Source organism: Pocillopora verrucosa, chromosome 2, assembly GCF_036669915.1.
Source record: "Pocillopora verrucosa isolate sample1 chromosome 2, ASM3666991v2, whole genome shotgun sequence".
NCBI lineage: Eukaryota > Metazoa > Cnidaria > Anthozoa > Scleractinia > Pocilloporidae > Pocillopora > Pocillopora verrucosa.
In genome coordinates, this window is record NC_089313.1 from 14,834,616 (window position 1) to 14,849,545 (window position 14,930).

The 14,930-nt window shown below is 39.1% G+C and overlaps 1 protein-coding gene and 1 pseudogene across 1 annotated transcript; both read right to left on the minus strand.

Moving 5' to 3' along the window:
• Positions 1 to 4,216: 4,216 nt before the first annotated feature.
• LOC131772194 (nephrocystin-3-like) lies at positions 4,217 to 9,168 on the minus strand (annotated as a pseudogene).
• Positions 9,169 to 9,474: 306 nt separating this feature from the next.
• LOC136279175 (nephrocystin-3-like) lies at positions 9,475 to 14,930 on the minus strand. The gene is made up of 2 exons (XM_066162714.1): positions 11,259 to 14,930; positions 9,475 to 10,732 (listed from the first exon to the last, which is right to left on the minus strand). The coding sequence occupies exons 1-2, from the start codon at positions 14,095 to 14,097 to the stop codon at positions 10,704 to 10,706; spliced, it is 2,868 nt and encodes a 955-aa protein (XP_066018811.1). The 5' UTR covers positions 14,098 to 14,930; the 3' UTR covers positions 9,475 to 10,703.

The window sequence follows — 14,930 nt, forward strand, 5'->3', positions numbered from 1 at the left end:
GAAAGTACTTTGAACTACCATATCCACATATTGGCACTGCTGGGCAAGAAGAGGAGTGAGAAGGCAAGGGGATTCTTCTAGATCTTTTAGCATGCTTTTGGCAAAAGTGCTTCATATCACTGATGATTGGAAACAATGGAAAAGTTCATTTATTAGGCATGACATGCAGAGCATCATTCCTGAAATTTTACATCCCATTAAATTTGTTTCACCTCTTTGTGGCCCTGTGTCTTTATGGGGATGATGTTATCACTTCAGAGACTTTGATAAAAAGCTTTAGACAATTTTTAGCTACAGAAGATAGAGAGGCATTAGAAAAGTGCCTTGGTGATGATTTTGAACCTAATGATGAAGATGTCTCGGACTTACTTACATCATTCAAGTGTTTTAAAGCACCAAGTAAGAACAACATTGAAGCCATAATCATAAAGCTTACCCACCAGGAACTTGTCCAGAGGCCAAGATATGTGATCAACTGCTGGAGTTCAATTCTCAAGGTATTATGCTTTAAATAAAACTTTCAGTTCCTCAAGAAACTCACCATCTTTTACCAAAGTAAGCAGCTAACATCCAAGAAAATTAACAAGTTATTCAAAGCTGAACCAGCAAATAAAGCAGAATGTACATTCTTTGAACACCTGAAATGGTTTGTAAAGTCAATGAAAGGCAAATCTCTATCCATGTTCTTATGGTTCTACAATTTTCAAAACATTGATGTGCACTTTACTACCCTAGAAGGGTTGCAGCAACATCCTATTGCCAGAACATCTGGACCAATGCTAGAGCTTCTATCTACATATAAATCATACCAAACACTAATTGAGGAGTTCACTAATGTAATGAAAGAGGAGCAAGCCTGGCTTTTTTAACATTGTTTAGCATGAAAGATGGCTTTTTTAACATTGTTTAGCATGAAAGATGAGAACAGTTTAAAAAGAACACTTTTAGTGCTTTGAAATGAACATTTTGAAATGAACCCTTTGAGCACTTTGAAATTTGCTTCTCAGTGTCACAGTTTTTGTTCTATGCATAACATTTACATATAACTGGTGTAAGGATTGTCGTAACAGAGAATTCAAGTTACTGTTGATAGAATTTCTGAACTTTCCAATTAGGATCAAGTCATAAAGTTATATCTATTCAAATTTCATTACCATTGTCACCAGCAGTTGGTTAAATGGTCACAAGTTAGAAAGCCTTTTGACAGGATGTAAAATTTGCAAGTTTCAAGACTACAAACTCTAAGTAACAATTTTGTCAGCTGATCTCTTATATTATGAACATAAATAAATCATGAATTGACTTTATTCATTACAGTCCTGTAAGTGGTCATTACATAACATGATAGTAATTTGTCAGCCCCTGAGAATAAGGCAACTTAGGGTAAAAAGTGACATGTTGCTTCTACTACCAGTAGTTGCCTTCTACATTTAAGAAATCAATGCCTAAACTTCAAATTACACTAAAAACTGCATTAGTTTTAGCGCACTACTTACACCTCAAAGTAAATGCATCTAAAAATGTGAAAATAGTTTGATGATAAATCAGGGAAAATGACAGCATTTCATTAAGATTAAAACCATCAAAATTCAAGAGTCATACTTGAAGTTATTGTTAAGGGATCAACTATACCTGTGACAGCTGCTAAAAAGTGTCATGACTTTCATTTTCAACCTCCAGACAAATCATGAATCAAATTTTCTTCCTCTCTTTGTGTTTGGTGCAATTTTTTAACCACTGAAAAAAAAGAGAAGACCACTTCATTATAAAAGCTTTGAACACAACAGCATAACTTCAATCTTATTGACTGGTTGATCTTCTCAGTGTGTTAATTGTATTGAAAACATGTCTGCAGTAAGCTTTTCCATCTTTATGAAGCCCATATGAGGGAGGGAAAACAATAATCTTGTGAATGTTCTTCCATTATCATAACAGGAAATATCAAAATACTTTAAATTAGAAACTGATAAATTTTAAATTCATTACTGCTCTGTAAGGCCTTTAATGATTGTCACAGTGTTCAGAAAGTGGGTAACTCCATTGTCTCCATCAGGGAGAGAGTCAATCCTAGTATATAACTTATGCAGTTGGTGATTTGTAAGCTGACTGAATGACTCTGGTACAACAACATCGTCGTCTGTTTCAATATCAGTCAATGGATCATCAAAAACAATTCCATATGTCTGTCAATCTGTCACAGTTGACTCCTCATGAGCATTGAGTAATTCAGTGTATCACATTCCCTTGGGTGTTTGGTGGCCTACTGTTCTAATACCACGATAATTCCACTGGCTTTTTAACTCATGTATAGAGGCATTGATCCAAGGAATACAAACATATTGCAAAGCCAGCAGGTGTTACTCATCAAGTGAGTCCAAATTTCCACTCACAAGGAAATCAAACAAATCCTTGTTAAGTGCTGAGCTGACTCTATGCTGATTGTGGGCTCTCATATCAACAATGAAGCTACCTCTATCAGATCCCTGGTTGATGAGCATGTACCTGGCTACATCTACATTCTCTATACCCTGGTCAAAGGGAGACCAGACTCTTGTACCCCTTGCTCAAAATATTGAAGCACAGTACTAGCTTTGTTTTTTCCTCAACATTTCAGATATACAATGGCTTTGCTGTAGCCATTGATGCATCCATGGATGACAAATCTTAATGAGTTAGCAAATGGTTCAAATCAATGTGCCACAAATGATTTGGGCGAGTGACATTGTAAGTTCTTTGACAGATTGCATACCGACGTCTTACAGCTCTACCTACACCATTTATCTTTTTCAAGCTTTCTCTGATTCTGAACTGTTGATCATTTGTACCCCTACCTTTGAGACTGCCCCTAACATGGGTTTCCCGCTATAGGGTGTTAAATTGAGAGTCTGCTGTCGCTGCGCGTCTAATTCTTCACCCGTAATATCTGTGAAACTGTTTCTTACTCCAAACTCGATCCTTTGTGTGTATAGTGTTTGGTCGGAGATTCCAAGGCATGTTGCTATTAATTCTCCAGTTCATACCAGTCTTACGCAGTTGCTCGATCATTTACCTTGTAATTATGTACCTCGGTCTTCCTCCTGAACTTGCAGATAATGCCAACGGATTTTTCTCCTTTGGACGAAAGCTTGATGCATTTAAAATATCAGACGACCTTCTTAATAAGACAGCTCTAACACCTCAAACAGGTCTGGAGAGGAATTTTGGGACAGAGATATCGCTATAACCATTCCTATATGTTCTTCAAGCTTCCTAGCACAGATTTATAATCGTTCAGGATCATATGCGTGATAAACGGAAGCGGTTCTTTCGATGGTACTCCTGAGAGAATCAACAAATGCTGTAAAGTCTTCTGCACTCCGCTGCTCCGCCATTTTGCGAGAAATACACTCCGCTGACTGATTGCTGTACACGGGCGCAGGAAAACTAATCGATAATCTCGTGTAGTAACTTCTTTTTCTCATGCAACAATTTCTCATTCTCAACAGTCAATATTTATTTCTCGGAATCTTGTTGCATCAGTCTTTTCCTCGATTAATGTTTTTCCATTGTCAATGGGTGATTTAAAATCTCACATGACAGTTTTTCATTCTCGTTCGGTAAATTATATTTCTCATATAGTGATAACTTGATAGGTAATTTTGAACAACCCAAGTTTGCCTTGTTTGGCTTGCCATAATTTCACTCTGGATATTAGAAGCGGCATTCATTTTGTCTGGGAGATAATGATCTTAAAGATTCTATGAGGCCAAGTAAATTCCACGAAATGTTCTAAATTAGCAAATAATTATACAAGGTTATCCAGGATATCGTGTTTCCGAGGAAGTCACGTATGAGTTCAATGCACAGCATTGGGTGTACCCCTTGTATTTCATGCATGATTATCAATGAAATAAGTAAAAATAACCAAGGTTCATCATGAAAATAATCATAACAAATTGAAGTATTAATGGTCTCATTTCAGTCTTCACTAAAACTTTCCCCGATAAGGTTCGGACTTGTCTACGTACATTAACTAATGGAACGAAACATATATGAAGTTATGGTGTTTTTGGTTTTGCTTTTGTCTTACAGAGTATCTCCGCAAACCTGTGTTTCATTATTTTAATATTTGATATCAGTCCTGAGCGTTCACCAATATCCTATTACTCCATCAAAAACAGGATGTATTCGTTGCTGGAATTTTTATTTATTAATTTACTTATCGTTGCTGCCAGCGACTATGTTAAGATATCTAATTTTCATAATTTTACTTAATTCGAATATTTCTTTAGTAGATCAGTCGAAATTTAACAGCTCTGAGAAAAAGGAAAAGACCATATCATTCTTTTCCTAAAAAGATATAAAATTTTATTGTATTTAAAATTCATAATAGCTCCTTTTTTTGTGCCTACACGGCAAGTGACAGTGATGAGTAAAAATCAAGATTTCTCGCTTAACATTTTGATATGAAAAACAAATAAGTTGCAAAATTTCGAGGAGAGGAGGACAAACTCATACTGCGGTTAAAATAATCAAGCGGACAGAAAGTCAAAAGTTGCTAAATACTAAATACTTCGCCCTACTGATCAGAGCATTACATTTCCCAAAATCACCCTTAAACCCCTCTAGCCAAAAGATAAAGTAAAGCCGGCTGGGTTACAATCTGAAAAAAAATTCTGAATGGAGCCGGAATACAATTATTAACAACTGTTTTTTATCATATAAAATGTATTAAACAAATGGACTCCATTTTGTAGTAATTCTGTAAAGTAGGAGTTCACAGATGATGTTTAAATGTGATAAAAACATGAGCGACACACTCTGCTGCGCTTTTTGCCTCACTTTCCGGTTTTTACCACATTTGACGTCATCCGTGAACCATTACTGAACAGAAGCGCAACACAATGGAACCTATTTGTCAAAATAATTAGTGCGAGACACGCTGACAGAAGTTGGTTAATTGTTAATCGTCGGTAATGTGTCTCTCGCTTCAAAATGATTAAATTGCTTATATTTTTCATACACGAGGAAAAAAAACTACACGAAAGCTAATTGGTTGTATTTAAGAGATCCCTACTTTCTCTTGTTGTATCGTTATCTTCACGCGTGAAATATAAAATTATTACTGTAAATTCGATTTGCAGCAGTCATTTCAAAGAATGATCTTCATCATCATGGTATGCAAATCATGAATATTCAGTTTGGTAGTTTAAGAGTATGCTAACGCTATCATTTAAATTGTTCTCCATCAGTAAACAACCTTTTTCCTCAATTCTCTGATTGATTCCTTCCTCTTCCAAAGCCACCTTTCCACTTTCTGGGAAAGTGGGGCTGTTCGACTCGATGGCCTGTTCGACTGGCAACGCTTCCTGAAAGTAAAAGCGCAGTATGCATCATGAATTATCACGGTACACTGATTTGATAGGGGTGCAAGTTTCTTCTCGTTAATGGGAAAAGAGCTCACAATAAATTCCAATTACCTTTTAAGCCCTTTATTTACCTAAAGTTCGACATGCGTGCCTAAGGAGGTGAAAGCACAAATAAAAGACGTTTCTATTCACATTTATTCATAAAAGAATGTTGAAATTCAGATCAGGTGCTCTACGTTATCAGGTGACCAATCCATCATTTTTTTCGGGTTATTCTTTCCGGTCTGGGCTCGAACTTCAAGCATGCCACCTTTAACTTCCAATGAAAAAACTGAGGTTTAAAAGGTCTTAAAACGCATAATTTAAGAAAATGAATACAAAGTCACTTATAAGTACGATAAAATAGCCGTTTAAATATACTGCTTATGCATAGCATTATGTCCAGGAATGTAAAAAACTTACTTTTTAACTGACATCATAAATACCAACGTCATCAGTTGGTGCGGAAGCACGTTTTTGGCTAAAAAAAAAGAAGTGAAAGGGGTACTTGCAATTTGCATTAAAAGTTGCGGCACGCGCTTGCTCCCTTGTGACAAGATTAGATTTCTAACCTCTTCTTATGGTTTTCCTAAAACGAGTGGAAAGCGATACCTAAGAGCGCCAAGTTGGGTTCAGGACTGATTTCTATTTTAAACTATCTCCTCGAGTAGATCCTCCAGGTGACTAGAAAGTGAAAACATTACTTACTTGGAAACTCAGACTCTGGGAATTCCTCCGAATGGCGTCCTGTGAAGTCTATTATGTCGTCTTTGTCTCCCATGCGATCTATTGACAGGTCAAATATTTTTGCCATTCGCAGTCCCCTTTGCATTTCGTCTATCGCCATGTCTTGTTTTCCCATTTTGTCATGCAATATAGCCAACGCAGTCTTTATCCCGACTTTCCATTTGTGATTTTCTTCTAGTTCTCGGTCGACAACTTGTTGTGCCTTTCTTAGTAAGACCATTGCTTCTTCAAAATTGTGCTTTTTCATGTGACACATTCCAAAGTTCTTTAGGGTCAAAACAATTTCTTTGCTACCGCCTGCTCCAAGTTCCTCGAACATCTCCACGACTGCTTGATAATGCTCAAGGCACATTTTCGAGTAATTTTTGTTCTTCCCTTCAAGAAAAAAAGGCGGTCTGCGATGGCCTTTAAAGTTTCAGCAGTCATGAAGTGTGTGCCGAGGCAATTCTGAAAAATTGACTTAGCCTCCTTGAGCTGTTGCTCAGATTGCTCGGGTTTTTAATTGCGCTTTGCGATGATTCCAGAGAGATAGAGAGTTGCTGCTGTCTCTGGGTGCATTTTTCCCAGTCTCTCATGGCAGACCTTTAGAGCCATTTCAGTCTCTTTGTCCCTCCTTGCGTTTTCCTTTGAGTCTTTTTTATCCGAAAGGAATCGAGCATAACTGTTGTGAAAGTAGACTTGAGATAACGGTTTTGTTTGGAATGCAGCGGTATTCCCTGAGAGAATTCGATGCGCTTCATCCATAACCTCCTTGTACCTTTCTATTCTTCCTTTTTTCCTGTATTCATGTCCAAGAAGACACAAAAGATCCACAGTGTGCACCGGTTGGATACGAGAGTCAAAAGTTTTCAGTAACTTCTCAAGAATCTCAGTGTAAGATCGTGGGAGAAGGCATCTTTCTAAATACATCCACTTCTGCGGAAAACTGTCTAGACAGAGTTTACAGCCGTTCACGATCTCTGGATCTTGTTCTTCCCTGCCTCGAGCGTAAATTTGAAGAAAATATTCGAAATTGTTCTTGTCTTCTTAAAAAGAAACAAGGGAATCCTTGCATGTGTCCTTATTCCAGTAAATATTGGCATTCGTCGCGAGGCGCAACATGAAGTGTATACAAGCCAGTTTTTCGCCCATTGCCAACAGCTCGTCATACCTATCACGACCAATCTTCTTTGCGTATGACTGAATGAGCGGATGCATCTGGTATCGGCGGGCATAGGGCTTCTCCACAAGAGATCTGTTTTTTAATGAGCGCAGGATGGAGATTGGCAAAGCCCCAGAGATCGAACATTCGGCCTTCGTCACAGCTTGGACTGCATCAATATCAAATGAACCTTGGAACAAAGACAGGAGAATGAAAGCCTCTTGTTCGGGTTTGTTCAAAAGGTCAAACGAAGTCTTAATGGCCTTTTCTACAGAACTCTGGTCGTCTTCTAGGACAGCTAATGGTTCCTTTTCAAGGCTTGCTATGAGTGTTTCTTCGGAATAATCTGAAAGAAGAGAACCAACAATGCAAAGTGCCAAAGGAACACAGCCACATAGATCACTAACAATGTAATCTACCCTGGAAAGTTTCTGTGGAGCACCTTCATAGACTTGCACCCGGGAAACAAGGAGATCTCTTGCCTGTTCCGTGGACAAAGGGTGCAACCTGACTTCTTTTGGCTGCAAGTCGGAATGTTCAAATGTTTTCCTTGTAGTAATAACAAATGTTACCTTTTGCCTCGATAGACTTCGTAAGTCACATAAAAGGCTCAGGAATGACTCTCTATCGCCCGAGTCAAGAACGCCATCTGCGTTATCAAGAACGAACGTGACCTGGCTTTGAATCTGTTTGCTCCAGTCTCTTAGCCACTGCCCCGGATTCTCTGGTACTTGTGTGCTGACTGAACCACATATATTCATCATTCTTATGGCCACTTCATTTAAAGTTGATTTCGTTTGTAAACTACAATATATTACAGCTCCTTCCTTCTCTGAAATTTCTAATTCATGAGCCACTCGTTTAGCCACAGTCGTCTTTCCAAATCCAGGTCCACCAGTAACAAGGACAACAGGGATGTCTCCACCCTCAGCCATTTTCTTGACACGCTCTATTTCTTGGTTACGGCCAAATACACGTTTTTCTGGTATTCTGTCCGGTAAACAGCTGCGAGGGCTAAAACTTGACGAGTGAATCCTTTCTTGTTCCTGTATTTTGTTCCATTCTTTAGCTAGTTCCTCCAAACGTCGCTTTGTATCGCGATCAATGGGATCTTTTTTCAGCGCTTCCATTTCCTCTACGTGTCCCTTTTGTAGAACACAAATCTTACTTGCCTCTAAAGACAATGCTATCTCGTTCCACTTGTCCTCGAATTTAGCGTTTGGAATTTCGGTAGAGACGCTGTGACGCAGCTCATTTCGGAAACATTTGATGCGGGTAATGTTTGCTCCGAGACTATTATCATCTTCTGCAGGCATGTTGTGCCAGCCGGTTGAAGGCGCCGTAAGATGGCAAATTTCACGAAGCAAGAGATGTAAAAGTGAAATGTCGAACGTTTTCGAGTCCGGTGGATCACATAAGGCAGGAAATAACATTTCCCACTGGATTTTAAATATTACACCTCTGGACCTTAGCAATTGAAGCTTTGCCTTGTTGTTGTTTAATACGACTTGTAATTTATCCGTTGGGTAGACAGAATGCAATAAATTGCGAAGAACGTGTGTTCCTCCGTCAACCAGCAGCCGTATTAGCTTCGTGCCATTCGTTTTCTCCTCTGATACATTTAGCACAGAAGATCCAGAAGAAACAGGAGAAACAGGAGAAGAGGCTGTGCCAGCCATTATCTTTCGTGTTTTAACTCGAGGAATGGTCTTGGTGGCAAGACAAGTATTTATGGAAATTTCGTTTGGAAAATGAAAGAATAAGCTTACCTCACCGATGCGTGGGTGTGTTTGTCGGATTCATTATCGCATCTTAAAACAAGCGAACGGAGTCGCCATCCTTAAACACATTAATCAGCCTAATGAACTCAAAACCACTTTACAAGAAGGCAAAAAGTTCTAAGAAAAAGGAGATGATCTAGTTTCGAGAAAGATCTTTGGACTTATGGGTGTATAATAAGTCAATTTGCATGTGTCTGTCATGCATGAGACTGTCAAAGCATGATTTAAGTGTCATGCAAGGCTGGATATTCCAGGTGTTTGTTCCTGGGAAGCTAAATGTCACGGTTCGTGTAACTTCAACTTTAGCTTAACATTATAATTACTTATAATTCGTGCAAACGATTTTTTATGGGGACTCCAATATGCAAAAGAGTCAGTCAGTCAGTCACTCTCGCTCACTCACCAAATAAAACAGACACTGTGGCAATAAGTCGTCCTGAACTCGCCCGAGCACGAAACCATATTGTAGTAGTAACCGTTCATAAAACTACATAGAGGCTTTATTGCAATTTAGGCCGAGCATCGTTGCCTTAAATATCACCTTCCAAGTGAACAAACATTTATCGAGTTCGGGCGCAAAAGAAAAATATATATTGGCTCCTTTCTGTACACTTGCAATTTAACCTTAGTTTTTAATAGCCTGTGGCGAACAGTGCTGCAAGGGTCACTGATTTTTCGAGAGCTCGATTTTGAATTGAATGTTTTGGAATCTCGATGAACGCGACCTTTTGCATGGTACCATTTTGCTCAAGAAAATATGAGGCTGAAATGACAGTTTGAATGGGAGATGCTTTGTAACATAATTCTCAGAAGACAGCAACTTCCAAGAAATGTTTAAGATTAGGGAGCTTATATCAAGATGTCCAAACTATCGCCAAAGTGGAGGCTATGCGTGACGTGACGTGACGTGAGCTGCACCTCTTAATTCAAGTGTTATCCAAGGAATCACAAAACGGCGCGATAAATCGAGGCATATGTAGTCAGATTCAAATCCTCAGCGCTTTAGGTAGCTAATGTAATCATGATGCAATTTGTCTGAGGTAGACAGGGGTAGTTTTTTTTTTTAGGCTCATTAGTGTTATCGCTAAAGTTTTTTAGTTTTCAACAGGTACGACTGTGCTAAAAGCTCGAGCAAGTATCTGTTCGTTTTGTCATCTTTTTCCAAACACTCAAAACATTTTGAAGTCGCGTAACGATTTTTGACTTCCATGTGTTTGTAATCTAATTCTGGTGATTTGCAACGAAGATATTCACCGAGCATTATTTAATGAACTAAAACGTTTCATACGCATACAAGTCCTCTAGTAAAATTTTCCTTACAAAATTGTGTTGTCATAAATTGCAAAACACTGAAGTTTTAAACATTTGCTATTTTTGTGGGTCAGCAATGATTTTTTTTTCAGCTCGTTCGATCTGTAATACTGAAATAAATTGTTCTAAAAAAGTACGACCTACGACTGTCGTGTATTTGCGAGTTGTTAATAACGTTACTTATTTCCCTTCCCTCTTCTTTTTTTTGTTTCGGTCGTCAGTTTGCAAAAAGTCTAATACCATAATGTTCATAAAGTTCTTTCTTGTCAACACTAACGTTTCTTTGTCCACTTCTTATGGAGATCCAGCCTTGGACTTTTTGCTTGAATGTTTGTCTTAATGGCCAGTTCGCCCGGAAACGTTTCCTGAAATTTACAAACAAAAGTAGATATTTGGATTCGTTTGTTTATGACTTAAAGCATTCATAGATTCAAGTTTCCTCTAGGCATGAAAAGTAAGCAGATTTACTTACAAGGGTAATATAAATACACCCAATTAGAATATCAAACACAAAGATCATGTACATCGCTTTGCAACATTCATGACGAAGTGTCCAGACGCAATCACACTTAAATGTACAGCGTTTTTAGGATCAGACGAGAATATCAACTGATATTCGATTGGATGAGATAGGGGCGGAAATAATGGTGTTTCAGTTCACAATGAGTTATTATACCGACGATAGTTACGAGTTTTGAACCACAAAAATATGTTTCTGGAAACGTCTACTTTAAAAGGATCTATGTACTTTTTATTGATCGTGGAGTCAACAACTTCCTCATTCACAGTAGCCACTACATAAGTATTCGAAAATTTCGTTCAGATCTCTTCCACAGTCAAACAGCTTTATGACGATGTAATACATTATTGGAAAATGAACCTTGTACTTACTTGGAAACTCAGCCTCGGGGAAGGTCTTCGGATATCGATTCATAAATTTCCGAATCTTGAGTTTGTTTCCTATCTTGTCCATTGCAAGTCCTAGTTCTTTGTGCATTAACAGTCCTTCAAGCATCGCCTTTTTCGCCAACTCCACTTTGCCCATTTTCTCATGCAATAAGCCCAGTGAAGTCTTTATCGAGACTTTCCAAGTGTGATTTTTCTCTAGTTCTCGCTCTGCAACCTGTTCTGCCTTCCTAAATAACTTCATTGCCTCGTCAAAGTTGCAACTTGTCGTATGACAGCTCGCAAAGTTCTTTAATGGCAAGATACTTTCCTTGCTTTCACCCACTCCTAGATGATCAAACATTTCCAAAGCTGCTTCATAATACTTAAGGCAAGGTTTCAAGTCGGTGACAGATTTATCGGGAGCGAGCAATAGGTCTGCTTTAGCTTTCAGGGTTTCAGCAGTCATAAAATGTTTACCAAGGACCTCTTGAAATAGTTTTAACGCCTTTGTAAACCTTTCTTTAGCTACATCAAGATTCCAAAGGTGTTGTGCAATTATTCCTGTAAGGAGAAGAGTAGCTGCTGTCTCAGGATGACGATCACCCAAACTTGCATAGCATACATCTAAAGCAATTTGATTCTCTCCCTCAATTCTTTGCTTTTGACTGGGATCTTTTTTATCGGAAAGGAAGCGTGCATAACTGTTATGAAAGTAGACCTTTGCCAACGGATTTCGGTCAAACTCATCAGTGTTTGAAGAGTAAATTCTCTCCACTTTCTGCATAAGTTCGTTGTACTTCATCTGATCTTTTTTCCTACATTCATGTCCAAGGGCACACGAAAGTTCCACAAAGTTTACCGGTTCAAGAACTGAGTCAAACGTGTCCAGTAACTGTTCAAGGATATCAGCGTAGATCTTTGGAGGGAGACACTTCTGCAAATACATGCACTTCTGTGGAAAACTTTCCAAAAAGGTCTCAGAGCATTCCGCGATTTTCTCATCCTGGTCCTTCCTTCTCTGAGCGTAGATGTGTAAAAAGTACTCGAAATTGTCCCTGTCCTCGTTAAATAAATCAAGAGACTCTTTGCAGCTGTCCTTTCTCCAGTACATGTTGGCATTGTTCGCTAGACAAGAAATGAAGTGGACACAGGCCAATTTTTCCCCTCCAGCTAAAAGGTCGGGACCATTTTCTAGACCGGTCTTCCTTGCATACGAGTGAATGAGTGGATGCATCTGATATCTTCGGGAACTTGGCTGCTCTATGAGCGATTTTCTCTTCAAGGAACGAACAATCTTGATCGGCCAAATTCCAGGGATAGAGCATGCTTTCATAACAGCCTCAGCAGCGACTGAGCTGAACGAACCTTGAAAAGTGGACATAAGAACAAAGGCTTCTCGTTCAGCTTCTGTCAGAAGATCGAAAGACGTCTTTATTGCCTTTTCTACAGATCCATGATCGTCCTCGAGGACAGCCAGTGGTTCTCTCTCGAGGTTTTTGATGAGTGTTTCTTCCGTGAAATCTGAGAGCAGAGATCCAACAATGCACAGTGCCAGGGGAACACAGCCACATAATTTGACAAGTTGTTCTGCTTTGCATAGCTCGTGTTGAACATCCTGTTTATAAGAGCGAAGCCGAGAAACAAGGAGATTTTTGGCTTGTTCAGTCGACAACGGGGGTAGCCTAACCTCTTTTAACGGCAAGTCGGGATTTTCAAATGTTGTTCTCGCAGTGATTACAAATGTGACATTTCGTCGCGATAACTTTCTCACATCACGTAAGGTTTCAAGAAATAGTTCACGATCGTCAGACTCGAGAACACCATCTGCATTGTCAAGAACAAAAGTGACCTGGTCATGGATCTGTTTACTCCAGTCTTTAAGCCACTGCCCCGGATTCTCCAGCACTTGCATGTTAACTACTTTACTACATGAATTAAACATTTCCATGGTTACCTCGTTAAACGTTTTCTTTGATAATAAGCTACAAAAGAAAACAGTTCTTCGATCTTGTAGTCTGGCTAATTCACATGCCACTCGCTTTGCTACGGTCGTCTTTCCGAATCCTGGTCCACCAGTGATCAGAATTACAGGAGCCGTTCCACTTTCAACTTTTTCTTTGATGTCTTGTATTTGATCACCACGGCCGATGATATGTTCTTCTGGCAAGTCATCAGGAAGACAACTGGAGAGTTCAGAGACTTTTCCAATCTTCTCAAGTTCTTTCTCCCTCCTCCACTGTTCGAGTTCCTCTTCAACCAAATGAGCTTCGTGATCGATGGTAACACTCTTCAAGAACTGAAGTTTCTTCCGATAGACGGCAACCTCGAGTACTTCTAGAGACGAACATATTTTGTACCACTTGTCTTCGAATTCGTCATTCGGAACTCCAGTAGACACACTGTGGCAAAGCTCATTTCTATAGCATTTGATACGCACGATGCTGGCTTCAGGGCTGGCATCAGAGTCGGCAGGCATTTTGTGCCATCCAGTCGAAGGAGCCGATAGATGACAAATTTGGCGAAGCAATAAGTGTAGAAGCGTGATATCAAATTCTTTCGAGTCTGACGGTTTACCTGAGGAAGGAAACAATTTATCCCATTGCTCATCAAATATTACTCGCTTTCGTTTCAGCTCTTCGAGCTTTGGGCGATTGTTGTTCAATGCGTTCTGTAAGGTTGACTCTGGATGCATGGAATGCAAGAATTTCATTAAAACTTTTGTTCCTTCGTCAATAATCAGTCTTCCCAACCTTGTGCCATTCGTTTTTTCTTTCGATAGATCCATCACTAAGGGTCCACCAAGACCAGCAGAAGTTGGTGACGATGTTCCGCCGGTTGCCATAACCTACTATCAAGCTCTTAAAAAGCAAATTCCTTTTGAGAAGGATAAGAACGTTAGCTTGTCTTCAGATAACCACGAATTGCGATTTTCAATCGACACGACTTTTTTTAACTAGTCAACAGGGAAATTTCCCAATGAGTTCTAAGAAATACTGGATGATGAATAATTTTCTATGGTTTCCGAGAAACATCATTGTCTACAGTTCCTGATTGGTGCGGTTAAGCTCTAGCTGTCAACCACAAGCCAAATATGTCATTTGAGCGTCATTCTGACGTTTCGCTTTCGTGAGAAAGAGAAAGTTGGGGAACTCTGATTGTGAAGCTATTAGTTGTGATTCCGCTCTCAAGGAAGCCCTTACGTGTCTTTCGGAATTTAATGTCTCGTGCATTAAAAATCGGAAATTTGCGTAGTATATTGGCAGCTAATCACTTTCCATTAAACTACCAACATTAGAAGTGTTTGGGAACTACTAAATTTAGAAATGTTCTGACTAAGTGTTTGGGATTTGTTTAGGCCTGTTAGATTATCTTGAAATCCTTGTGAGAGTCCTGTGACCCTTGGTTTGTCATGTGCTTCAAGACCACACATTTATTTTTACCTTTTCAGTGATTTGTCCTCGACCATTGAAATATGGCTTAACTCTCGCACGATATTCGTCATCAATAGTCGTGTTTGGGTTTGTGCTTAACCATGCTTAGAGTCGTCAACGGAAAGTGATGTTTAGGTTTTAGCGAGTTCTTGAATATTGATTTTGTACTTCTTTGTTGTTTATTTCGAATGTCTCGTGAAATTGTTTCGGTTAGCATTCTAAAAATATGTTTACTCCTCCAAGG